Here is a 27,803-nt window from a genome sequence, read left to right as displayed (position 1 = left end):
CAAACTAAGTCTAAGTTGAGGTAGTAGCCAGTTGAAAACCTGCTTTGTTGATGAAGTTAAGAATTTCCTAGATAAGGGGTCCCATAGTAAATATTTTAGGATTTGCAGATCTTGTGGTCTCTGTCACAACTGCTCATCTCTGCCTTTGTCGTTCACAAGCAGCCGTAGGCACCATATAAAGGGGAGGGCATGAGTGTCCCGTCAAACGAAATTGCATCTACAGTGAGCAGGCATGGGGCATCTAGTGAAAGAGCTCACATCTGAACAATAAATGACAGTTTGCTTTGCTGTTTACTTTGCTTCTTTCCTCTATAATATTTATTTACTGATTAATTAGTTCAGCAGAAAGAAGGCTTCTAGGGTCTGATGTGTTTTGTCCCCTATTCCTCTTATTTGCAATTGTGATGTCCAGATCTTGTTTACTTAAAAATAAAGGAAGCAGACCAACAAATCAAAGCTACATTGTAAGTTTGTAGACCTGTATGCTGTCTCTAAGGAAAGTTAATTACTTCCCCTGCCTTAAATTAGCCAGGCTACATTGTTGTTCTAATATATCCATACCCTGAGTCACACAGGTAGGTGTAAGATATTTACACATTGGATGGATAAAAGGATGTTGAAATAACCTTTAGAGTCAGCATCATGTAGTCAGCCACTCACTCTCCTCTCCCACAGTACCTCCCTGGGTACCACTATCAGAGACAGGATACTGGGCTGGAGATCCTTAGTCTGACCCTGTGGTATTTCTCATGTGCTGCTGCCCTGGGGCTCACTCCCAAGTCAGACTGGCTGCAGTACCTTTTCTCTTCAGTCTCATTGTCACTAAAAGTTGTATTAGTGAAGACCAGAGCTGAGTTCACAGGGTGAAGAGGGTGGTATCTCCTTTCACCTAAACCACACAGCTTTCCTCCTCTGTCACTGAGGATAACTCCATCATCCCAGTGCCCCAAGCATGTAATCGTGACATGTTTTTAAATGCTATGTACTTTTCTTATTCATTCAGGCAGTTTTTAACTTTTATGCATTTGTCTTGATGGTCAGTCACTAAATTAATCCTCTTCAGCCCCAAATCAGAAAAGTATTTATATGATACTATATATTGCAGCCATCTTTTCTGTCTTTTTTTTTTAACCATTCTTTTTGTGTTCTGTTAAAATCCATTGACTTATATTACGTACATGTCCCCATATTGTTTTGATGTCTATAAAAGGTAACTTTATATAGCCTCTCCTCTAATTTGTTTAGACTTAACACTGTCTTTAGGGGCTTATGTGTTAGTTTGACAAATTTATTTCTAGGTGCACTCCATTATGATGTTACTACTAAATTCACATTCTCACCTCCAAGAATTATTTCTATTGATTCCATCTTGATTTGTTCTGTTGCCTTTCTTACAATCAGCCATCCTATATTTAACTGTAATCTCAGCAGCATGAAAGGAATGATAGAGATAAATCATGTTCTTTCCAGTGAAGGAATTTATTTCCAGTAAAGGAATGAATAAATGAGAGATAGTGCTAAGATATTATATGATAGCATATAATTTTTTTTTTTTACATTTATCTTCAGATAGAGTGGGAAGGAGAGAGGGAGGAAGAGAGAGAGAGAGAAACATTGACGTGAGAGAGACACACATGACCCCAACCGGGGCCGGGGACAAACTGCAACCGAGGCATGTGCCCCCAGCAGGAACCAAATCTGGGCTTCTCCGGTCCAGCGGGCTGACACTCTAACTGCTGAGCCAAACCAGCCAGGGCTGATTGAATATAATTTTTGATTGATTATAGGATAACGTGGTATTTTAAGAATTAAAGTATTTAAAAATATAATTCTGATATGTCAGTCTGTATTTTAAGTATAGCATTTGCATTATGATCAAACTTATTCTGAATTGTAGTAAAAATACCAACTAGTATTGATAGATGGATATGTGAACTTAAACAAATGAATATAGACTACCATAAGAATAGATATAGCACAAAAAGTGAGCATTGCGGTCTTTCTTCATGCTCTTTGCAAACCAGTGAAGAGGTCATATTTATTCAGTTCTTAGTTTTAAGTTGTAAATGGTAACACTGTTGGGAAGGTTTGTATTTGCTAATGGACTTCTGTCCCTGACAGGCTCACGGTGCACATGGATGAAGAACTGCGTGCTCTGGCTTTCAATACCTTGCAGGCACTCGTACTTGATTTTCCAGATTGGCGGGAGGATGTTCTTTCAGGATTTGTTTATTTTATTGTTCGTGAAGTGACTGATATCCATCCCACACTTCTTGATAATGCCGTAAAGATGTTGGTACAATTAATAAACCAGTGGAAACAAGCAACCCAAATGCATAACAAAAACCAGGACTCACAGGTACCATATTCTTTTGTATTGTCCCTTTCAGTGTGGTCAGTAGTAAATGACCAACAATGTTAATGTATCAAACTCTAAACGTTTTATTTGCTTTCAAAATTCATAATCCCTTAATCTAAGTCTTTCTGTAGTTCATATATTAAATATATAGTCTGTGTGTCTAACCTTTCTAATCATCTTCCTTTGATAACAGTGAGTTTTGAGTGAAAATAGATAGTAGAGGCCATTCTAGTTCACATTTAGATTGCTTCCAATATATTTAAAGCTGATAAAATAAAAAACTTCAGTAGCCTTTTATTTGAGTTATTTGATTGTTTTATCCTTGGTACCAGTCCCTATTTCTCATATACAGTGTCTGTGCTTCTTAACCATTAAAGGTGCCCAAATTATCGATTTATGATAATGTATAAGTCATACTACCTTGGAATTTTAGAGTTGGATCATCTTCAACCCAGCTTCTCAAACTTTAATGAGCGTTTAAATCACCAGGGGCCTGAGAATCCATTTCTAACAAGTTCCCAGGTGATACCATGCTGCTGGGCCTCATTTTGAGTACAAAGAGTACAATACAATCCCCTCATATTCCACATAGAAATGTTAGACCAAGATTGATTAATAGCCTCTGCTCCGAGGTTACAAAGTTGCCAGTGAATGATCGAGGTTAGGTACAGAATTCATATTTAGACTGCTAATTAAATGTTTTTTCTCCCATGTACACTTTTATCAATTAAATATTATTTAAATTGCTTGAGCTGAGGCAGACCTGTAGCCATAATTTCTGTGATTTACTTTACTTTAAATCATTTTACTAGAATGTCTATACATTTTTAAATTTCATTTTTAACTTCTATTTCTTTTTCAAGCATGGTGTAGCAAATGGAGCGTCTCATCCCCCTCCTCTTGAAAGGAGCCCGTATCCCAATGTGTTCCACGTGGTCGAAGGGTTCGCTCTTGTCATTCTCTGTAGCAGTCGACCTGCCACTAGGAGATTAGCCGTTAGTGTCCTTAGAGAAATACGGGCTTTATTTGCACTTTTGGAAATACCTAAGGTAACATTTAGATTTTTCATTTACTTTCCTAATGTTCGTCTTTTGTCCTTTTGTCCATTTTTATAATGTTTCTGTTACTACCTTGCAAGTATAACTTACTTTATAACAAAGTCTTATTGACAGGGTCTAAACTAACCCGCCTGCCCTCAATTCTACCTGTAACCAATAGCGCTAAAGTCAATTTGAATGTTTGAGTTTGGCTATTTTCCTTAAACATTTCTAAATTTTTTTAGACATTTAATGTCTCTTTTATAGGGCGATGATGAATTAGCCATAGATGTGATGGACAGGCTGAGCCCATCCATTCTTGAGAGCTTCATACATCTCACTGGGGCCGATCAGGTAACAGTAATGATTTCTGTAACTGGGATGTAATGCAGTACAATGACTATAATGACTGAGTGCTATTCAGTCTTGTATGGAATTTGAGTCATAAACGTACATTAAATTCCTTTATAAATGTAATGCATTAGAAAGTATTTTGAAAACTGTACCTTAAAAACTAAAAATACTTTTAAAAAGTGGCACACATTTAAAAAAAATAGTGGCACTGGTTTATTTCTGTGGTTAGTATACTTCCCCAGAGCAATAAAATATTTTAGCTTTGTAAAAGTCCAGTCTTTCTGATCTAAGAAGTTTCTCTTAAATCTAATGTTACTCTTGACTGCTTTTTGCTATTTATTATGGCATATAATATTTTTAATAAATATACTGGTTGAAATACTGTGAAAAAATTTGTTGAAATTTAGAGCAAAAAATTGCACTCAGCCTTTAGTAAGTGTATTTGTTTACCTGGCCACATAAGTTTTATGTTAAAGTCCTAATCTAATTGACTCATTAAAATGAAGAAAATGAAGAAAAGACTTCTTTCTTTTTTTTAGCATTACTGAGAAAACGTATGCAGACTTGCTTGGTTGGGTTTGAATCAAAAAAAAAAAAAAAAGTCATATTTCAAGATTGATGTAAGAGTAACTATCAAACTTTACTAGAAATGTTTTTCCTTCCTGTTTTGGAATACATGGACAAGAGGTTTATGGGCTTCCTGCATAACACTTGGCTCTTATAACTCACAAATTATGTGTAATCAAGGGAGATTAAATAAGAAAACCTTATAAACCTAAGAGATGATTGAAAATCTGTACAATTTAAAGGATTCTGTTTTAGATGATTAACCTGAATTATACCAACAAAAAAAGTAATGGATATCTCTAGTTTAGTGCCTAAAGTGGTGCCTGGGTTAGTGGGTGCTTTATCAGTATCAGCTGAATGATCGTGTAAATTGCATCTCTGTTCATTTTAAGGCTCTATTTTTGTTGTTTGAATGACATATAATTTGCTCTGAAGGTGAATCTTTCTCTTCAGTATAAGAGCTCAGAATATTGATGAGCAAATATGTATAAATATACACCTCTGGAGGGAGCCCATTTTCCAGTCTGTTCCACTTATGCATATGTAGGATACATCAGAATGAATGTTAATTGCTCATTTTTGAGTTCCCTAGCTGCTTCAGTACACCCACAAAAATTGCATAGTCATATGTGAATTATGTAAGTAGTAGTTCTCAACCTTTTTTTTTATGGATCCTTTTGAGACTAATGAAATCTGTGGAGTCTCTCTAGAAAAATACATGTATGCACATGCACAAAAAAGCAAATGCAATTTTAGGAATTTACTACTTGCTTTCGGCCCATCGTGGAGCTCATATTAACCTGCTTTAGAACCTGTGTTCTTGACACTACCAGCAGGGCACTTAACAGTTTAAAACAGTTCATATGGCAGACCTTTAAGTCATGAAGTGTGCAGTAATCCATTTTTTTTTCTCTCTACATAGACTACATTGCTGTATTGCCCTAGCTCGATAGATTTACAGACGTTAGCAGAATGGAATTCTTCTCCTATTAGCCACCAGTTTGATGTGATTAGTCCATCACACATATGGATATTTGCACATGTGACCCAAGGCCAAGACCCATGGATTATAAGTCTCTCCAGTTTTTTAAAGCAAGAAAACCTTCCAAAACACTGCTCTACAGCTGTGAGCTATGCTTGGATGTTTGCATACACAAGACTTCAGTTGTTGTCCCCGCAGGTTGATATAAAGTAGGTTATTTTCCTAGTGTATATGTTTTTGGTATATCTGTGTATACATGCTAATTATGTACCTGTATAGATTCTCAGGTATTGTGTATTGGGTGAGTGTGTGTTTGATATAGAGTAGGTTATTTTCCTAGTGTATATGTTTTTGGTATTTCTGTGTATACATGCTAATTATGTAACTATATAGATTTCTCAGGTATTGTGTATTGGATATGTGTGTGTGGTTTTTTTTGAATCTTCAATTTTTAATATACCTGATTGTAAGAGTCAGTTAAATTGCTTGTGAATTACAAGTAGAAGTTTTAAATGTAGCAAAAACAATTAATTCAAAGGTACGTCTTTGCATTTTTCCCTGACAATATTAGGTTCTTTTTCAAAGACATTTTTAGAATTAATTGAAGTCTTTGAAAAGTCTTTATGTGGTGTGTGAGTGTGCGTGTATACATTTAATTAATTTATTTTTGTTACAGGTGTTTCTCCTTTTTCCCCATTGACACTATCCTCTCAATTCCGTGTCTCCCCCCCCCCCCCCCCCAAGCATTGTTGTCTCTGTCCATTGGTTATGCTTATATGCATAAGATCTTTGGTTTATCTCTTCCCTCCCCCTGCCCCCTCCTCTGAAGTTTGTCAGGCTGAACCCTACTTCTAGTCTCTGGGTCTGTTTTGTTTATCACCTTATTTTGTTCATTATATTCCACAAATAAGTGAGATCATGCGATATTTGTCTTTCTCTGATTGGCTTATTTCACTTAGCATAGTATTCTCCAGGTCCCTCCATGTCGTCTCAAAGGATAAGAGATCTCTCTTTCTTACTGCTGCATAGTACTCCATTGTGTATATATATCACAGCTTTTTTATCCATTCATCTATTGATGGACACTTGGGCTGTTTTCAGATCTTAGCAATTGTAAATAGTGCTGCTATGAACATAGGGGTACATATATTCTTTCTGATTAGTGTTTCAGGCTTCTTAGGATATATTCCTAGAAGTGGGATCAATGGGTCAAATGGCAGTTCAATTTTTAATTTTTTGAGGAAACATCATATTGTTTTCCATAGTGGCTACACCAGTCTGCATTCCCACTATCAGTGTACTAGAGTCCCCTTTTCTCCACACCCTCATTTTTAATTGGATTATTTGTCTTTCTTCATACTCTACATATTTTGGAAATTAACCCCTTACCTGATGTATCGTTGGCATTTATGCTCTTCCATATAGTGGGTTCCCTTTCCATTTTGAGAGAGAGAGAGGAACACTGGTATAAAATAAAAATGGCAACTAATAAGTATCTATCAAGAATAACCTTAAATGTAAATGGCTTAAATGCTTCAATCAGTAGACAGGGTAGCTGATTGGATGTGAGGTGTTTTTTTGTTTTGTTTTTTAATGAAGATTGAAACTTTTCATCCAGCTGGTGTGGCTCAGTGGTTGAGCATCGACCCTTGCACCAAGAGGATACTGATCCAGACACCAGGTTGTAGGCCCAATCCCCAGTGGGAGGCATGTAGGAAGGAGGCGGCCGATCAGTGTTCTCTCTCATCAATGTTTCTATCTCTCTCTCCCTCTCCCTTCTTCTCTCTCTAAAATCAATAAAGGAAAAAAAGAAAAAAGATTGACACTTTTCACTTTGTGTAACACTTGTGAACTTAAATCTCCCCTAATTTACCATATTTTAAATTATTATTCCTTCTCCTACCACCACTTCCTGTCTCCCCTTTTGCTCTGTTTTTCTTCATTAAACTTAACAACATCTGACTTTGTTTTATTGTTTCTTTATTTTATATCTCCCCCAGCAAACATGATGGTAATGGCTTTTTTACAGGTTTTGGTTTTTGTTGTTTTTCCTGCTGTTGTACGTGCTCTGAACATTTCTAACATACTAAGACACTGTTAATGAATAAATAAAGTTGTATGGGTGCATTACTTATCTTAATATGTTATAAATCTATTTAAGGTAAAGACTATCTATTAGTATTTTTCCTGTTTTTGTTTTGCTCTCCTTAATCCCAGTAGAATTTGGTGTTTAGAAAGAGTTATGATATTGTTCCAAAATGGTTTTTGGGTTTTTTTTAATCCTCACCCGAGGACATTTTTGCATGTATCTTCAGATAGAGTGGGAGGGAGGAGGGGAGAGAGAGAGAAACATCAATGTGAGAGAGATACATCGAGTGGTTGCCACCCACACGACCCCAACCAGGGCCAGGGACAAACTGCAACCAAGGTACATGCCCTTAGCGGAAACTGAACCCAGGACTCTCCGGTTTGTGGGCTGATGCTCTAACTGCTGAGCCAAACTGGCCAGGGCATTTTTTTTGTTTTGTTTTATTTTTGTTTCTAATCCTCACCTGAGAACACTTTTTACATTCATAGAGCGAGAGAGAGGAAAAGAGAGAGAGAAACATCGATGTGAGAGAGACAACATCGAGTGGTTGCCACCCACACAACCCCAACTGGGGCCAGGGACAAATTGCAGCTGAGGTACGTGCCTTTAGTGGGAACCGAACCCGGGTCTCTCCAGACCGCGAGCCGATGCTCCAACCGCTGAGCCAAACCACCCAGTGCCCAAAATGTTTTATTGGTCTAACCTTTGAAGACAGAGATTTGACAGAAGCTTTAAAAATGTGGATATTCTTTTGACTGCAATTCCATTTTTAGGAATTTACCCTTGAAGATTAAATTTTTATTCTAATTAAACATATATTCAAATGTATAGTATTGTGTATAATAGGGACAAATTGCTATTAGCTAAAATGTCCAACAATGAAAGTTTAGCTATATAAATCATGCTAATCTCTGTAATGATATAGCAGACAGTCATCACAAATGATGTCATTAAAATATACTAACTTATATGGAAGATGTTAAAAATATATGTTATGTATAAAAAGCAAATACAGAACAAGAGAAACAGTTATTCAATTTTTTTATAAGTTAAAATATATGTTCATGCATTTGTATACATTTATATGAATTAAACGTGTAGAAGAATATAGAGTGTGGGATTAAGGTAATATTCTTTCTTTTTTTTTCTACATTGAGTATAAAAAGTTATAAAATGTAGTCCGATAAAGTATTAACTTTGGCTATAGGAATAATAAAATCTGTTACAATGACCCTGTAATATGTTTTAATTTTCAGTTTAATATTTTATGTATGTATATCTTACATTATTCCACAAAGGTAGTAATAAAAACTTTATGATAACCATCTCCTTGAAATGGATAGAAACTTTGCATTAGTTTTTTTTTTTTAATTTCAAAACATGTATTATTAATTTCTACCTGTTTTTGTTCTACATTTCCCCCTTAGTAGCCCCATCAATGCTAAGAAAGTAAGTACCACCACAAGCAGTGACTCCTACGTCGGCCTGTGGAGAAATTACCTGCTGCTGTGCTGCGGGGCGGCCCCGTGCGCGGCGTCCTCGCCGGCCCCGGGCTCCGTGCGGTGCTCTCCTCCCGAGACGCTGGCGTCCACCCCCGACAGTGGCTATAGCATCGATTCTAAAGTAAGTTCGCCGGGCCTGCCCTGGCATCGGTGCCACCGATAATGTTTCAGAATTCCTTTTCCAGGCCTGTAGGGTAAGTTGGTTGAAAACTGTATTTGTTACTTGCAGTGATAATGGGGGGGGGGGGGGGTAAAGATTTCAAGAAATCTCACATTACTGTTTTTATGGAGGCCTAGTTGGAATCAATTTTATATAGATACAATTTTTCTTTAGGAAAAAGGGGTCAAGCTCATTAAATTCATCAGAGTGAATATTTTTAAGATAGTGTTCATCCCTCTTTTCCCTTATTCCGTTTTCTATAGTTGTCACACTTCTCAATATCCAAAAGGAGTGATTTAAATAATTAAATCTTTTTAGAATTTCCCTAAATTATGCAGTGATGCAAATGATACTTGACAAGCAGTTACATAGTCTTCATGATGTGACACGAAATACTGTGAGGTGGGTGACGGAAACAGAAAACACAATGCCTGGGTGTCTCACTGGAACACTGAGGACTCGCAGGAGTAATTTTGTTCCACTCGTTTTTACGGATCAAAAGACATAGACTGATGGAGGGAGTCAGCCTATTTTATGATGGTGCACATCTGTAAGAAATTAAGAGACCTCAAGCCCGTTTTGGTAATGAACTTGCAGTGAATCATTGCAAAGTATTTAACCGTTTTAGGTTATGGATGCCACAGGTGAATTTTGAAACACCGTTCATTCTAAAATTTCATTTATCCATTGTCCTTCACCAAGTAGTGTTGAAATGTCAAATTATTTCATTTGGTGTACTGTCATTAGTGAGTACTATAAATATATGTATTTTTTTTCCAGATTGTTGGAATCCCATCCCCTTCATCCTTGTTTAAGCATGTAGTTCCAATGATGCGCTCTGAGAGCATGGAAATCACGGAGGCCCTTGTTCTAGGTCTTGGCAGGACCAACCCAGGGGCTTTTAGGTAATTATCTTTATGTTTTTTCCATGCACTGAAAAGTAAACCTGGCTGCTCAGAGCAAGGTGTGGTAGGGCACTTACCAGGACAGTTACTATCAGTCCTTTTACCAGTTAACTACCATGTAACATTTAACAACTCATTTAATTTATTGGAGCCTTTATTTCCCCATTTTGATTGATGAAATAAGATTTTACCCTATTTTCTTCACAAAATGAGTATGAAACTTAAGTGTATACTATGTATAAATATGTTCCAGAAATAAAATGCTGGATAAATCTTTAATATTCCTACCTTATTTATTTTCACAGTGATTTAACTAACTTATAATATTGATCTATTGGCTAAAATTGTAGTTTTTTTCCCTCTTGCTTAAGAGAATTAGACTATTTTTATTTATTCTTTATTTTATTTTATTAATTTTTTTTTTCTTTATTGATTTTATAGAGAGAGGGAGAGAGAGAAACATCGATGAGAGAGAACATTGACTAGCTGCTTCTTGCACGCGCACACTGGGGGTTTGGCTCACAACCTGGGCATGTGCCCTGACCGGGAATTGAACTGGCAATCTCTTGGTGCATGGGTCAGTGCTCAACCAGTGAGCCACACTAACCAGGCAAATTAGACTGTTTTTAAAAGAAATATTGATATACAGCCCTGGTTCATTTGACTCAGTGGTTGGAGCCCCAGTCCATGGACCGAAGGGTCATGGGTTTGATTCCCAGTCAAGGGCATGTACCTGGGTTGCAGATTCTATCCCAGGCCGGGACATGCATGAGGCAACCAATTGATATGTCTCTCTCACATTGATGTTTTTCTCTCTCTCTTCCCCCCTCCATCCTTTATATTCTATCTAAAAACCAATGGAAAAATATCCTCGGGTGAGGATTAACAAAAAAAAAAAAGGAAAATAAATATTTATGTACACATTTTATATCATTCTTGATGTTTTTCGTATTAATGAAGCAAATCCATCATTTTTGTCCCAAGTTCTTCTTTGTTATTGCCTGCTGAGCCCTGAATTTAATATTTGGAGATTGTTCTCCATTGATATGAGGTGGTATTTGATGTTTTGCCTTCAAGATGACGTGCACAATAGAGAATAAATTGTAATATGTTTATAGTTTTGGGAATAGCATTCATTAAAAAAAAGTTTGGGAAGATTATTTTAGAGTAAGTAGACACACTATTTTGTTAATAGCAAAATATGGAATACAAAAATGACCTCATCTTCTTAAAAAACAAAATCCCATTAATAGAAACAATTATGAGGCAAAAATGTTGTCTGTGGTAGTTTTCTATAGATGATAAAATTGTGGATGGATTTTGTTTTGCTGCTTTTGTATTTTCCGAATCTTCTGTAAAAGCATATTTTCTACTTTAAAATCAGAATATGAGCAAAGATAAAGCTGTCATGTTCATGAAATTCATACCATTTGACCCATTAATTCTATTTGTAAGAATTAATCCTAAGGAAATAATCAGAAATAAAGACAGAGATTAATATACAAAGATATTTACTGAGGCAGTATTTATAATAAAAATTACATAAAATTTAACAAATCATTAATAAATGAAAATATTAAAGAAAATTGTGGTATTTCACCCTATAATAGAATACTGTGAATTAATTGTCTATAAAAGTCATGCTAGTATTACATAAAGGAAAAAATGGATACCATCTTATATATATGATAAGGTTTCAACTCTGTAAAGTGTATGTGGGCTGTAAAATGATTGAACAAAAATCTTGATAGTACTTATTTTTACAAATTACAATAAATGGCCTATACCATTTTTCTGCTTTCCATATGTTCTACATGTACAGGTTTGTTTTATAACCAAAACAATAAAAATTATGTTTTAAACAGTAGAATTAGGGTTAACACTTCTCTGTTTACCTCATTCGGTATATCAATATTTACATATTTGCACATGTCTGGTTATATCAGTTCACCTGTTAAGAGAATGTGTATAATTTTTTTCCAGGGAACTAATAGAGGAATTGCATCCCATAATTAAAGAAGCACTCGAAAGAAGGCCAGAGGTAAACTGTGTGTAGTTTTCTATTATTAAATATTTATTTGGCAACCACTTATTGTCTTCTGTGTTCTACACATTACACCAAAAGTTAGAAACTCAGAAGTAAATAAGTAAAAGAGTCTAGTGCAGTTTTCAACCTTTTTTAATGCACAAACCTCTTTCTTCCCCTACAGAAGATCTTATGCAGAAACAAATTATTTTAGCTAAAGTGAGGATAGTTGGGGTCTAGATCAAGGTCAGCAAACCTTGTTTTTAAAGGGCCAAATAGTAAATATGTAGGTCATACTGTCTCTGTTGCAACTACTCAGTTTTGCTACATAGACACCAAACAAGTGGGTGTTCCAATACAACTTTATTTTTAGTAACCGGCAACAACAGCTCAGATTTGGCCTGAGTGCTATATTCTTCCAATCCCTGGGCAAGATCCCTAAATGTAAAGATCTATGTCAGGTTCTGAGCAACTTTTAGAACCCACGGGTCTACGGGGACAGACATTTGTGAACCATAATTATAACAATTATGTAATTGTTATAATTATAACAAAAACAGACGAAGCACTGATACTTGAGGTGAATTTTTTTTTCTTTATTTCTTTGAGAGAGAGAAGGGAGAGGGAGAAAGAGAGCGAGAGAAACATTGATGAGAGAGAACATCGATTGGCCGCCTCCTTCATGCCCCCCACTGGAGACTGGGCCCACAACCTGGGCATGTGCCCTGTCCCGGAATCAAACCGGTGACCTCTTTGTGCGTGGCTTGATGCTCAACCACTGAGCCACACCGGCTGGACTTTTTTTTAAATTTTACTTATTTTTTAAATTTATTTTTTCTATCCTCACCTGAGGACTTTTTTTTTTTCATTTATGTTCAGATAGAGTGGGACATGAGAGAGAGAGAGAAACATTGACGTGAAAGGGGCACATTGAGTGGCTGCCTCCCGCACAGCCCCAACCAGGGCTGGGGATGAATCGCAACCAAGGCACGTGCCCTTGGCCAGTATCGAACCTGTGACTTATTGGTCCCCAGGCTGACGCTCTACAGCTGTGCCAAACCAGCCAGGGCCGAGGTGAATATTGAAGTATGTTCCCCAGTGGACAAGTGAGGAAAAGACATTCTAGGCAGAGGAAGAACTATTTGCAAACTTCATAAAAGAATCTGGACATTGCATATTCTTTTGTGTGATTATATGAGAAGGAAAGTGATTGATTATCCTGGAAAGCAAGATAGGAACTATCTCATGAAAGACATCTGGTTTCAGCTGTATCCAGGAGACCACTGGTCCCCATATGACCTTGGCATCTGAGAATTACCTGAAGAGCCTGCTAAAAATTACAGGTTCCTGGATTTCTAGAGTGGAGCCCAGAAACTTTTATTTAAGCATCTTAGTTGAGGCTGGTGTAGAGCAATGAGAATCATTGATACTAACATTGGAGATAAATAGAGGAAGATGGTAGGAATAGCTTCACTGTTAGAGACCTAAAACAGCATCTGTAATTCTTTAAATCAGCCCTGCAGAGTAGTGATATAGTATCCTATTTTGTAATTCTATTTTTGCTTCAGACTGATCATGTTGGTTACAGCGCAGAATGATTTATTAGAGGAAAGTGAAATTGGAAACAAAATTAAGTAGTAGTATTTGTATTTAATTTCAGGAACGAAAAAGTCATCATAGAAAGTGATGTGCCTTGAATGTAAGATATATTTTGAAAACATTAGATTCACAGTCTTTCTATGGAGACAAAATAAAAACCAGTCAACTAAAACTTTGCAGAAATCCTCAAAGACTGTTAGGAAACATCCTGATCAATGTGAATGAATTGCTGTAAACTTCATAAAGAGCTGAAAGATTTTTTTTACTTGTCTTGAATATTTATTTATTCTGAAAGGCAGAAAACTAGTGTGTAGACAAGAAAGTGGAAGGCTAATTAGTATGTTTTTAATTACTCTGTGTTATGGAAATTACGTCACGACTAAAATAATCTGTAGAAAAAAGTGATGCAGAGCCACCCCAATACTGGACAGAGGCAGAATCAAGGGCAGGTGTTGCATCGATTACTCTAGGCATTAGTACTTCAACCTTAGTCAGACACAGAACACTCATTCATCCCATATGATCAAAGGAATTTGTCTTTTGTTGTTCTTTGTATTTGTTTTTGTGTGTCAAAATTCATTGTTAAATGGAAAACTTAGGCATGAGCAAAATCTGGGGTCTCTTCTGTCCCTTCTGTGATGTTTTCCCTGACCTTCTGTCCTGTTTGGGGAGTATATTAGGAATTCTTTGTTAAAGAGAACAGTTTCACTAAATGCTTCAGTCCTTCTAAATTGTGGTATCACCATGGAAAATGTCATATGATTTTATTTGGCCCATTAATTTCAAACTATCCACACGTATCTCTTTGATGCAGTACCTACCAGAGTGCTCAAAGTCTGTATTGCATAACCAAATTAATTTCAATAAACCCCAAAGCTCTAAGACATTCGTAGTAGTCTTTCCATGTTATACCAGCAAGTTTCGATCAACTTTCCCAAAGGATTTTTAATTAATATCTTTGTATCTTTGGAATAGAATATGAAAAGGCGCAGGCGTCGAGACATTTTACGAGTACAGCTGGTACGAATATTTGAACTGCTGGCAGATGCTGGTGTCATTAGTCACAGGTCGGTACTGGATTTTGATTTTTTAAACTTTGAAATTAGGGAGCATATTTTTTCTCTCATGAAACATAACAGAAAAACACGTTTGCAACCAAAAACCTGTGTGCATTATTTGTAAACATTATTTACCAAAGTCAAAGCTGCATCCAGTAAATTAACTAATGGTTTAAAAATGTTTTTCAAAATCTTCCTCTAGTATGAGTTGGGAATAATGTTCCTATGATTATGATATTGGTTGAAATCTACTAACTGAGGCAAGTGGGCAGTAGTAGCCTCTTTTTTTGTTACTGATTTAACTATTTCTTACCTAATTTTAACATCATTATCTTCTAGATTTGTAAAAATCACTTATTAAAAGGTGCCACATGGTCAAGTTTGCAAATTTATTTCATTCAACTGTAAATCTATCCTGCTGGGGGAAAATATGAAATCCACAAACATAATTATAACTGTTTACACCCCTCACATATGAAAACATAAAAACTGGGGTTATTGCTGGAGTAGAGGCATCTTGATACTATGACCAGCCCCTTGAGAATTCCTTCAGCTTTGTATTGAGAAATGACTATTTCCTTAGGAGGCAGTAGTGTTACCTGATCCTTAAAAGAGAAAAAAAAACATCTTACCATTTTCCAAAAAGGTAACTTGAAAGAGATCTTGATGAAAAAAAATGTTAATAATCAAAAAAGTGTTGTATTGCTACTATAGCATTTGTCCTGATTATTTCTTAGTATGCGTTTGACTGGTGCTTTTAAAATAGAGCTTTAACGAGAATTTAAACCATTGGTTTACCATTCTGTTCTAGTAAATGAAAAGGAGTAAAACAGACACTTCATTCTATTTTCTGCCCCCCACAAGAAAGAAACAGTTCAAGTTAAGAAAAGTAAATTTGAACCTTGCTGGGCTTGATGCATAAAATTAGCACAATACACATCTGAATCTTTTCTTCTTCTTTGGTTGCTTTTAATGATGTTAGTGAATGAAGAATCTTGAATGATACTGTTTGGGAACTGCAATATGTTGGTGTATTTAAATTTTAAGTGCAAAAGCTATACTCATTGAAAACCAGCACTCATATTTGAATTATCTTATATTTTTGTGTCCCAGATAATACCTGTCCCAGAATCGTGTTGCAAATAAGTACCTAATGGATATTTGATTAATTGTGCTAAAGATGTAATATGAATATGCATAGCAACTGTGAGAATGTATAGAACCAGTCCTTCCTCTTTGTACCTTTCTACATTGGTCCTCACTATTCCTTATGCCTCCTTATGTCTTTATTTTGAAAGCTATATATTTTGATAGAGAGGGAATAACACTTAGCACTCACAATAGTCAATTAAAGTTGGTATGGAATTGAATCATATAAATTGCAGTAGTAGTTCCTCGACTAAGAAGCACCTTTTATTTTTACATAACCCCTGAGCTAAGAAGCCAACTTCAAGCAGCAACACTTATTTTTATATCTAAGTAAGCCAAGCACACGTTCATTTAGTTTTTGTATATTCACTTGCACACTACCATAACTATGCCAAGTTATGATTTTAATTACTAGGAATTTTATTTTTTTTAAATTTATAGTTTAGCCCTGGCCGATCTGGCTTAGCAGTTAGAGTGTCGGCCCACGGACCAGAGAGGCCCTGGTTCAGTTCCCGCTAAGGGCATGTACCTCGGTTGCAGTTTGTCTTGGCCCCAGTTGGGGTCATGTGGGTGGCAACCAGTCAATGTGTCTCTCTCACATTGATGTTTCTGTCTCTCTCTTCCTCCTTCCCTTTCTCTAGCTCTATCAGAAGATTATTGCAAAAATGTCCTCGGGTGAGGATTTAAAAAAATTTATAGTTTAAAATCACATTTTATTTACCTTTTATCTATTTTCTTCACTGTTTTCAGTGCAAGTGGCGGCCTTGACAGTGAAACACATTTCCTCAACAACACTCTACTGGAGTATGTGGACTTAACCAGACAACTCCTGGAAGCAGAAAATGAAAAAGACTCGGACACACTGAAGGATATACGATGCCATTTTAGTGCCTTAGTGGCGAATATCATTCAGAATGTTCCAGGTATGATTTTAGTTTCTTAAACCATTGTTGAATATTAAGGGGCCATTATATTCATTCTTCCCCTGAGGTTCTGTAATCTAAGTTGATAAAGCATCTTATGAACATACTGGGAACGTGTGTCAGCATTACATGGGTGGCAGGAGTTTTGCTTTTGAATTAGTGTCAGTGATTAGAAATCAAGAAGCAACCCAGCACAGATTTTGAACGAACAAGACAGTAACACAAAATTTTGAAGAAACCAATAAAATAAGCTCTTTGGACAAACTTGTTCTAGAGTCTATGAGCAAAGACCGTAATGCCCTAAATCATAATTGAGGATAGAATTAATGAGGTACTTTTGAACAGTGGAGAGGTTGTAGGCCTTAGATGGAAGGTACAAGGATACAGTGTTACTGATTGACTCATTTAACAGATAAGTGCCTGTTATTGAGCACAACCAAGATCCAGAGGTGTGTTTATGTTAATAATGTCTTGGCCAAGCTTACCATGGAGCCAGCACAGCCCGGGGAGAAGCAGGGTCTGGACTCCCAGTCTGTCAGCCCCAAGACACATCATGCCATCCATGCAGTTCTGCTTTCAAGATGCTTTCTCTCATGTAATGCGGACATGGTGACATAGACTGTGACTTGCATATGTGCAAATGATTTCTGTCACTGTGGAGGTTTCAGTGAAGTTCAAATGAACTTTTCTTCTGTACAATGTTACATATTCAATAGCAAACAAGTTGAAATGCATATTAAAGTAAAAAGAAATGGAAATGAATTCTCCATCTATTTTTTTTTTTTACAGTGCACCAGAGAAGAAGTATTTTTCCTCAACAGAGCCTTCGTCACAGTCTATTTATGCTGTTCAGTCACTGGGCAGGTCCTTTTAGCATCATGTTTACACCCTTGGACAGATACAGTGATAGAAACATGCAGATTAACAGACATCAGTACTGTGCACTGAAGGTATTTACTTAGAAATCGGATTGCTTTTTTCTTATGTCAGGAGTGTAGTGATATTTTTTAATCTCTCATTACTTGGCATGTAAAAACACTAGGGATTTCTTCCAAGTACCTGAGAGTATTAGAAAATACATATACATATATATATATATATATATATATATACACACACACACACACACACACACACACTTGCTGTATTCAAACATTTATACTGTACATTTATCTAAATACATAAAATGCAATGCAAAAAAAGTTCAGAATTGCCCTGGCCAGTTTGGCTCAGCTGTTAGAGCACCGACCCACAGACCAGAGAGTCCTGGGTTTGGTTCCTGCTAAGGGCACGTACCTTGGTTGCAGTTTGTCCCCGGCCCCGGTTGAGGTCGTGTGGGTGGCAACCACTCAATGTGTCTCTGTCACATTGATGTTTCTCTCTTTCTTCCTCCCTCTCTCCTCCCGCTTTATCTGAAGATAAATCCAAAAATGTCCTCGGGTGAGGATAAAAAAAAAAAGTTCGGAATCTACCCAAAATTTGAATGCTGTAGTCTTAAAGAACTGAGGATTGCCTCAAGGAAATACCTATTTTTTCCAACCTAAGGGCTTTCTCCTGCTTGTCTTTTTTCTTCTCTTCTAGAACTTTCAAACTTCATGTCTAGTTTGGTACCTTGATGCTTACTACTCATAATAAATTAACTAGTCTCAAAAAGTACTATTGTGCTTTTTATTATAAAGAAAAAAGTTAGCCCTGGCCAGTTTGGCTCAGCGGTTAGAGCGCCAGCCTGCGGTCCGGAGAGACCCGGGTTCGGTTCCCGCTAAGGGCACGTACTTCGGTTGCAGTTTGTCCCCGGCCCTGGTTGGTCGTGCGGGTGGCAGCCACTCGATGTGTCCCTTCACATCGATGTTTCTCTCTCTCTCTCCCTCCCACTCTATCTGTACAAAAATGGAGAAATATCCTCGGGTGGGGATAAAAAAAAAAAGAAAAGAAAAAAGTTAAAGATAATGTGGCTACAGAAGCATGAGTAAAAATACCCTGCCACTTCTCATTAAACAACCAACATGTAACCTCTTACAGGTTGTAAGTATAATTCTAATGTTGTTGTTTGAAGGCCATGTCCGCTGTGCTGTGCTGTGGCCCTGTTGCAGATAATGTAGGACTTTCATCAGATGGCTATTTGTACAAATGGTTGGATAACATTTTGGACTCTTTGGACAAAAAGGTAATTATTGGTAATTCCATTAAAATTTCATGATTGTCATTGCATTATTTGGAATTATGTCTTTTTTTTTTTTAATAAGATAGGTTAGAATTAAATGCAGAAAACATTATGGAAAATAGGATGCTATGATCTAAGAAATTTCTAATTTTTATCTATTACACACTGATTTAATTATTTTAATTTCCCTTTTATATAATAGGATTAATGCGGTGGTGTGTATATTTCTTACAATAGGTTCTGTGTCTATGAATACCAGTGTAGAATACATTGAGCTCCAAGGAACAGACATATTATTTGCTAAGTTTAGTTTCTTATTTTTGACCACTCTCCCATTAGTCATTCTTTCTTGCCCTCTACTCTGTGCCCTTCATACTCCCATAGTACACACAGACGTCACAATTTAAAATAAGACTTAAGTCTACGGCCATACCACCCTGAACGCGCCCGATCTCGTCTAAAATAAGACTCAACATTTTTTTCACCTGAGAATAATGCTTATGTTGGGTTATCAACAACAAGAATAAAGCTTTATAAACATAACTAGAGAGGTTAATAACTCTTCTGAAAGCACTGAATCACTGTACTCATCTAATGCCTATGGGAACCCGCTGGAGGAGAGAATTGTCCTGCTGGACAATTGTGTAACAAGCTAGAGACCATGTTTAAAGTATCCAGGTCACTTTCTCTACTGGCTGAATAAAATGAGCAGTTGCATGAAAGGAGACTTGAGTTTTGTGATTAGATGCAATAAATACATGTATAATATTATTTTAATAAAATGTAGAGAAGTAGACAGTTGGATAATATCTAACTCTCTCTGTCCTGGGCGATTTTGTGACCTTCACTTAGGTTCATCAGTTGGGCTGTGAAGCAGTCACGTTACTGCTGGAGCTGAACCCGGATCAGAGCAACCTGATGCACTGGGCTGTGGATCGATGTTACACCGGTTCGAAGAGGGTGGCCGCTGGCTGCTTTCGGGCCATAGCCAATGTATTCCAGAACAGGTGCACCAGATGCTGTTTCATATGTCATTTAGCTTTTTTAAGAAAATATTTTCATTTAAATTCAGAAATACTAAGAAACCAATATTTTCGTAAACTCGAACGAAATTTAACCAAAATAAGGAGAATGATCAGCAACACATTTGTTGTTGTACCTTTTAGCTTTTAAAAAAAACCCAGTCACCTCATGGGCTTAGCAGCTGCCTGCCTGCAGTCTTCCCCTTTGTATATCATATTTATTGCCTTGTGTGAAAACCTCTAAACATTATTTACCTAACGTGTAAAATTTGTCCCTAGGGATTATCAGTGTGACACAGTGATGCTCCTAAATCTGATACTGTTTAAAGCAGCTGATTCTTCTCGAAGTATCTATGAAGTTGCTATGCAACTTTTACAGGTTTGTAAACAAATGTTAATGAAGATCTTTTTACTCGGGGCTTAATGAAACACAACAATTTCTTCTTGCCTTGAAAGTATACTAATGCTCAGCTTTATGTTTAATACTGAGGTGTGGTATCAATTCCTGAAGGTCATTTGAAATAGAAGACAACGATAAAATGGGTCATTTGAGTCTATAAGTAATAAACTGTTCAGAAGGTATTGTAGAGGGATTATATATATTACCCTACACACATCTGTGTGTGCCAGTATTTATAAAAATTGAGTGGTTAGGGACTGTGTGTAACTATTTCTGTTCAGATAAGACTGAGTCGATTTTTCTTTTTCTTGAAAACTGAGTGAAAAGTAATTAGCTCCTGTATGATAACCTTGTATAATCTTCCTCTATTAGGCTGAGAAATAAACCCTAGGAAGTTAACTTGCCATGCTTGAATATATCATTGTTATATCCTGGTAGGAACCATCTTAGGAATTACACCCTAATGTCTTTTTTTTCTTCTAATTGAATATTTGTTTTCGAGAGAGAGAAGGGAGAAGGAGAAAGAGAGATAGAAACATTGATGTGAGAGAAAAACATTAATTGACTGCCTCCAGTATGCCCTGCACTGGGGATCGAGCCTGTAACCTGGGCATGTGCCCTGACCAGAAATTGAACCAGTGACCTCTAAGTGCATGGGTCGACACTCAACCACTGAGCCACACCAGCTGGGCCTAATGTCTTTCTTAATTAAGAAGAACGTTCAGGGGGCTGGGTGAAAAAGGTGAAGGGATTAAGAAGTACTAATTGGTAGTTACAGAATAGTCATGGGAACATAAAGTAAAACATAGGGAATATAGTAAACAATATTATAAAAACTATATATGGTGCTAAGTACTTGAAATATTGGGGAGACCACTTTATAAAGTATATGATTGTCTAACCGCTATGCTATAAACCAGAAACTAATACAAAATAATGTTGATGTAAACTGTAATTGAAAAGAAAAAAAAAAAATTAAGTGTAGCTCTTTACATAATAGTGTAACATCAAAAGAAATTTTATGCCCTGGCTGGTTTGGCTCAGCGGTTGGAACATTGGCCTGCAGACCAGAGAGTCCCAGGTTTGGTTCCTGCTAGGGGCACGTACCAAAAAAAAGAAGAAGAAATTTTCTATTTCATAATTAATGTGTAATTAACCAAGATCTGTTCAAAGATTTTTTTCCCACTTATACATGTTTCATATAGTCATATTTTTGAAGTGGAAAGTAGTAAATCTTTTTCAAGTAATTATATATTAAGTTGCTGAAGTTATTTTCAGACTTTGTTAATAACCCAAAACATTGCCATTAAACACAAGGAATGTAATGCCTTATAGTTACAGAGCTATTGCAAACATTTCTTGGAAATTTGAAATTAATGTGAAATATTTTGCAACATATGTAACAATATAATTTTTAAACTGGAATATTCCTTGGGAGAAGATTTTACTTTTTAAATTATAGCTGAAATTTAGAGGACTCATGAAATCTTAAATTGTTGCCACTACATTCCCGTAGATCCTGGAGCCGAAGATGTTTCGCTATGCTCACAAATTGGAGGTTCAGAGAACAGATGGAGTGCTCAGCCAGCTGTCTCCTCTGCCGCATCTGTATTCTGTTTCATATTATCAGTTGTCTGAGGAACTAGCAAGGGCGTATCCTGAGCTAACTCTCGCCATATTCTCAGGTATGATCATTCTACTGGTTAGTAGATTTTTCTTTTTCAGCAATCATTTCTGAAATACTACTTTTAGGAAATTTTAAATACATGAAAGTTGACGTTGAAAACAAAACATGTATTTCATAAGGGAATATTTTTCTTTAAAAAGAACCCTTAATACTGATCTGTCATGATATTTTGATATCTTATTAATGGCGTCTTTATAGGACTTCTCACTTTGCCCTTCTTTCTCCACTTTACCCCCAACAAGAAGCAAACTAAGGAAAACACCACCAAAAAATGTAGGAGTGGTCTTCACATGTAATTTTAAAATATTTCTTTAGTAGATGTAGAACTTTCTGAATCTTCTCATGTGTGTTTTATCTTGTACACTGGCCTGGCTTTAAGATAATGCAGGGGTAAGATACAGGTTTCTTTCTGTAGTAAGACCTCTAGTTGTAAGGCAAGGTCCTGTGCTGCCTTAAGCAAGACTGTTGCTGGGATCCCACATTGCTTTCTGGTCCAGTTCCCTTTACTCAGGCCAACAAATATTTCTGCCAAGGTTTCTGAAACAACAGAGTATGTATCAGGCAAGATGTCATATCTATCTGGGTCTCCCACGACTCAGATTTAGGAAACTTTACGCATTCTCTAGTTCAACCTTCTGCCTAAAGAAGAACACACTGTTGTAAATACCCCCATAATTCTTTACCAATTAACTGGAAAGTTTTAATTATGATACAAGACACTCGGCTAGTTTCTCTGCTTTCCACCGGCAGCAAGATCTTGTTCTCGTCTGAGTATTGGACATGCACTGAAATTGGCATTCAGGCGGCTGGTTGCAAGGGTTCTGCTGTGATCTTTCATTCGGGCTCAAGATATAGTGGCCTTAGCCTTCTTTGGGTTTCTTTCCACGGTGCCTATTTCAGCAATGGAAACGGTTTGTTTCCTGTACTGTACTTAATTAACCTGAGTGGCGGTAAGGGGGAAATAACAAATTCTCCTAACATTCAGTTCTCAAGAACTTTCCCTGTTTTGTTTGGACCGGTGAATGGCAGTGATCATCCTTTTCCCCAACTCCCACAGTCCTGAAAGGGCTTTCACGAAGGACATGGATGGTCATCAGTGCGATGTAGCCGCCCTGCAAACACCAGCTTTGTGCCGCTGGGCTTCTGGGAGGCTCCTGCACAGAAAGCACTGGAGACCCGCTGGGTCTCCAAGGTCCTGGCATTGGCTGGGGTGGCCGCCTGGTGTAGCTGAAACTCACACACTGACGCTCCCAGTCAGGATCACATTCAGCTACTTTCAGAGCTCCAAGTCTTATATTTTGTGCTGGAGGCAATCACGTCGATATACTAACAGAAGGGATTCTTATAAAAAGCAGAATTGGCCCTGGCTGCTTTGGCTCAGCGGTTAGAGCATCGGCCCGCAGACCAGAGAGACCCGGGTTCAGTTCCTGCTAAGGGAACGTACCTCAGTTGCAGTTTGTCCCCGGCCCCAGTTGGGGTCGTGTGGGTGGCAACCACTCACTCAATGTGTCTCTGTTACATCGATGTTTCTCTCTCTCTTCCTCCCTTCCTCCCACTCTATCTGAAGATAAATGCAAAAATGTCCTTGGGTGAGGATTAACATAAATAAATAAAGTAAGTAGAATTGAATGTAACAAACTACTTTTGTTGCCCCCCCCCCTTTTTTTAGTATGTTTTTACTGATTTATTTTAGAGAAAGGAAGAGAGACAGATAGAAGCATCAGTGTGAGAGAGATACATCAATTGGCTGTCTCCTGCATGCCCCCTACTGGGAATCGTGCCCACAACTGGGCATGTGCCCTAATCGGGAATGGAACTGGGACCTCTCAGTCCATAGGAAGACGCTTAATCCACTGAGCCACACCTTGTTGCCCTCAAGGATCAGTGGTTGACAGGTTGGCCCTGGGTCAGGCAGCTTGTATGGGGTAGAGCTAGGATTCAAACCCAGGTATTCGTGATGGCAGAGACAAGTTCCAAATCACTGAGCTTCCGTATTCATTCCTTCTAATGAGTATATAAGTAGCATGTATATATAGGCAAGGGGTGAGGAGAAAGAAGGTTTTATTTAAAGTGATACATATAAATTAAACAATGCATAAAAACTCATGGACTTTGGACTCAACCTTGGGTTTGACTCCTGCTCATTGTCTGACCTTGGGCAAGTTATTCAGCCTCTGTCTACCTCACAGGTTTATCATGAGCGTTAAATGAGACAAATGTAAAAGTAACAAGTACATGATGGGAATTTCCCCTAGAGAGAAACAAAATATGTGAGATTCTCCATGTGTCAGTTTAATCCTTGTATAAAGATTATGTTTTATCTTACAAGGACATTTATTTTGTTCAAAAGCACATATTGTAAAATTTATCACAATCACTTTAACTGTACATTCAGTAGTGTTAAGTATATTTACATTGTTATGAAATAAGTCTGCAGGAAATTTTCTTTCTGCAGAACTGAAACTCTTAATGCCCACTAAAGAATAACTTTCCTTTGCTCCTGGCCGGTTTTGCTCAGTGGTTAGAGCGTCGGCCTGCGGTCCAGAGAGACCTGGGTTCGGTTCCCGCTAAGGGCACGTACTTCAGTTGCAGTTTGTCCCGGACCCTAGATGGGTTGTGCGGGTGGCAGCCACTCGATGTGTCCCTTTCACGTCGATGTTTCTCTCTTTCTCTCTTTCTCTCTCTCTCTCTCTCTCCCATCCTCCCTCCCTCCCTCCCACTCTATCTGAACAAAATATGGAAAAGTGTCCTCGGGTGAGGATTAAAAAAGAAAAGGAATAACTTTTCCCCTTCCCTTTGGTAACCATCATTCTACTCTATATGTGGAATCATGCAATGTATGTGTTTTTATGACTGGCTTATTTCATTTAGCATAAGGTCCTCAGTGTTCATCCATGTTATAGCAGGTGAATCCCTTTCTTTCTAAGGCTGTATAATGTTCTGTTATATGTATATACGACACTAGGTGTATTGATTCATCTGTCGATGGACATTTGGGTTGTTTCCACTTCTTGTCTATTGTGAATAGCAGCTCTGGACATGGAGATGCAAATATCTTTTTGAGACCCTGCTTTGAATTTCTTTGGATATATAGGAAGTGGGATTGCTAGATAATGTGGTAGTTCTGTTTTTACTTTGAGGGTCGCTTATACTGTCTTCCATAATGGTTGCACCATTTTACAATCCCACCAACAGCGTACAAACGTATTAATCTTAACCACCAAAGGTATTTTATATAAAAAGTAAGAATGTGATCTATGTTAGCTGCTCATTTTCTTTATGGTGTCATCAAGGACAGATTTATTAAAAGGAGAAACAGTGCTCATAACTTTTTTTTTTTGGTGGTGAAATTTATTTATTATTTATTTTTGTTGGTGTTGAAGCAAAGCAAGTGAATTTATTAAGAATGCACTTGGCGCCCTGGCCGGTTTGGCTCAGCGGTTAGAGCGTCAGCCTGCGGTCCACAGAGACCCGGGTTCAGTTCCCGCTAAGGGCATGTACCTTGGCTGCAGTTTGTCCCCGGCCCTGGTTGGGTCGTGTGGGTGGCGGCCGCACGATGTGTACCTTTCACATCGATGTTTCTCTCTCTTCCTTTCTCTCCTTCCCACTCTATCTGAGTAAAAAATGGAAAAATGTCCTCGGGTGAGGATAAAAAAAAAGAATGCACTTGGCATAAAGCACAAGAGGGCAACTCAGCTGGTCTGAGCACCTTGCTGAGTACTCATCATTTTTAAATGCAATGAATAAAATCTGGCTGTTTATTCTTTAAGACTGATATGTTGAAATTAATTACAAATCAAAGGAAAGTGAAATGATATTAGTTCCCTCTTTTTGCTTGTTTTTAACTGTAGAGATAAGCCAGAGGATTCAGACAGCTCACCCTGCTGGGAGGCAAGTAATGCTGCACTACCTGTTACCGTGGATGAACAACATCGAGCTGGTCGATTTAAAACCTTTGCCTACAGCAAGGCGACATGATGAAGATGAAGATGATTCCTTAAAAGACCGGGAACTTATGGTGACTAGCAGGCGCTGGTTACGAGGAGAAGGCTGGGGATCCCCACAAGCCACTGCAATGGTTTTGAACAATCTGATGTACATGACAGCAAAGGTAAAACGGGTTTGTGCTTGTAGCTGCTGCACAGAATTTCTGAGTTAGGAGGAGTAAACAAGATCAGAAATAGATGAAGAGATTAGATAATACTATGATAACCAAACAAATATGCATTATAAATTCACTCCTCTGAGAAAAACCTCATTAGATATAAAATACCTTCTTTGGAGGGGAGAGTTAAAATCATGTAATTACTGTCATGCACTGTTTAATGACAGGGATGCATTCTGAGAAATGCATTGTTAGGCAGTTTTGTTATTGTATGAACGTCATGGAATGCACTTACACAAAGCTGGATGGTACAGCCCCCTGGACACCTAGGCTGTGAGATATAGCCTAGTGCTCCTAGGCTACAAGCCTGTACAGCACAGGAGAGTAAATCATAGAATAGAAAGGGATACAATCAAGAGATACAGTAAACACGAGATGTATGAGGCTGCTGCAGGGGTAACATCGCATACAGTCTTACAGCAAACTTCTTCCTTTAATAAGTAGAAAGAGTACACTCTAAAATGATCAAAAGTATAGTGGACACATAACCCAGTAACATAGTTGTTTATTACCATTGTCAGTGTTACATACTATACATAACTGTAGGTGCTATACTTTTATACGCCTGGCAGCACAGTGGGTTTGTCCACACCACCACACGTGAGTGGTGCATGCACTGTGACATACGGTGGGACATCACTAGGGCATGGGAACTTGAAAAGAAAATTTATTTTTCTTTATTGATTTTAGAGAGAGAGAGAAACATCAATGAGAGAGAACATTGATTGGCCGCCTCCTGCATGCCTCCCACAACCTGAGCATGTGCCCTGACCAGGAATTGAACCAGTTACCTTTTGGTGCTTGGGACGATGCTCAACCACTGAGCCACACCAGCCAGGCAGAGATAGGAACTTTTGGCCCAAGTGTAATCTGATGGGTCCAGCATCGTATGTATGCTCTGTTGTTAACCGAAACGTCATTATGTAAGACTGTAAAGATATTTATGTTTAGATATGTTGAAAGAAATTAATATTTCTCTCAAGTATAGAAAAGATTAAAGTTGTCTGTAAAAGCATTATTTTCTAATATTTATATTGTCATAAGTTTGTTACATAATAGACCGTCTTTGCTCAAATGTGTTGCTGTGTTTCCTGTACCTAGTATGGCGATGAGCTGGCCTGGTCGGAGATGGAGAATGTGTGGACCACACTTGCAGATGGCTGGCCGAAAAACCTGAAAATAATTTTGCACTTTTTGATCAGCATTTGTGGAGTGAATAGTGAACCAAGCCTCTTGCCTTACGTATGTATTAAGTTCATTTAACTTAAAAAAATATATATTTGAATGGTGTTGTAATGTCCGAGTATAGGCATCAGTATACCAGCAGGGCAAAGCAGGGCCAGGATGAGGACAGTCAGGAAATAGCACATGGGTTTCCTCATTGATTCATTTAACACATATTGGCCAGGCACTCTTATTATAAGCCAGGTGCTCTTCTGGGTTCTGGGCATTTTAATCTGATGGGTGATACAGATTTCATGTATTTTTTTTATTTACTTAATGAATAAATCAGTAACTTAATAAAGTCCAGTTATGATAAGGGCTGTAAAGGAAAATTTCAGAGGATGGAGATTGAATGACCTTGGAACCACAGCTGTCTGTGAGGATGAGAGAAGTGGATGCTCAAGAGAAAGCGATATTGAAGTGGAGACCAGAAA

General features: G+C 37.6%; 1 protein-coding gene across 14 annotated transcripts in view; it reads left to right on the top strand.

Moving 5' to 3' along the window:
- FRYL (FRY like transcription coactivator) overlaps positions 1–27,803 on the top strand; it is a 273,487-nt gene that overhangs the window by 180,302 nt on the left and 65,382 nt on the right. For all 14 annotated transcript variants that reach the window (XM_036257487.1, XM_036257478.1, XM_036257468.1 and 11 more), the window contains 16 exons: positions 2,122–2,359; positions 3,223–3,408; positions 3,664–3,750; positions 5,240–5,508; positions 8,816–9,011; positions 9,831–9,955; positions 11,939–11,996; positions 14,556–14,647; positions 16,538–16,710; positions 17,500–17,660; positions 18,764–18,874; positions 19,724–19,878; positions 20,173–20,272; positions 21,810–21,978; positions 25,832–26,091; positions 27,247–27,387. In XM_036257487.1, coding sequence (XP_036113380.1) covers positions 2,122–2,359; positions 3,223–3,408; positions 3,664–3,750; positions 5,240–5,508; positions 8,816–9,011; positions 9,831–9,955; positions 11,939–11,996; positions 14,556–14,647; positions 16,538–16,710; positions 17,500–17,660; positions 18,764–18,874; positions 19,724–19,878; positions 20,173–20,272; positions 21,810–21,978; positions 25,832–26,091; positions 27,247–27,387 — 2,521 coding nt within the window. The remainder of the gene's footprint in view (positions 1–2,121; positions 2,360–3,222; positions 3,409–3,663; positions 3,751–5,239; positions 5,509–8,815; positions 9,012–9,830; positions 9,956–11,938; positions 11,997–14,555; positions 14,648–16,537; positions 16,711–17,499; positions 17,661–18,763; positions 18,875–19,723; positions 19,879–20,172; positions 20,273–21,809; positions 21,979–25,831; positions 26,092–27,246; positions 27,388–27,803) is intronic.

Source organism: Molossus molossus, unplaced genomic scaffold (genome assembly GCF_014108415.1).
Source record: "Molossus molossus isolate mMolMol1 unplaced genomic scaffold, mMolMol1.p scaffold_m16_p_1, whole genome shotgun sequence".
Taxonomy (NCBI): Eukaryota; Metazoa; Chordata; class Mammalia; order Chiroptera; family Molossidae; genus Molossus; species Molossus molossus.
The sequence above is the reverse complement of the archived record's forward strand: the minus strand, read 5'-3'. Positions and strand labels throughout refer to the sequence as shown.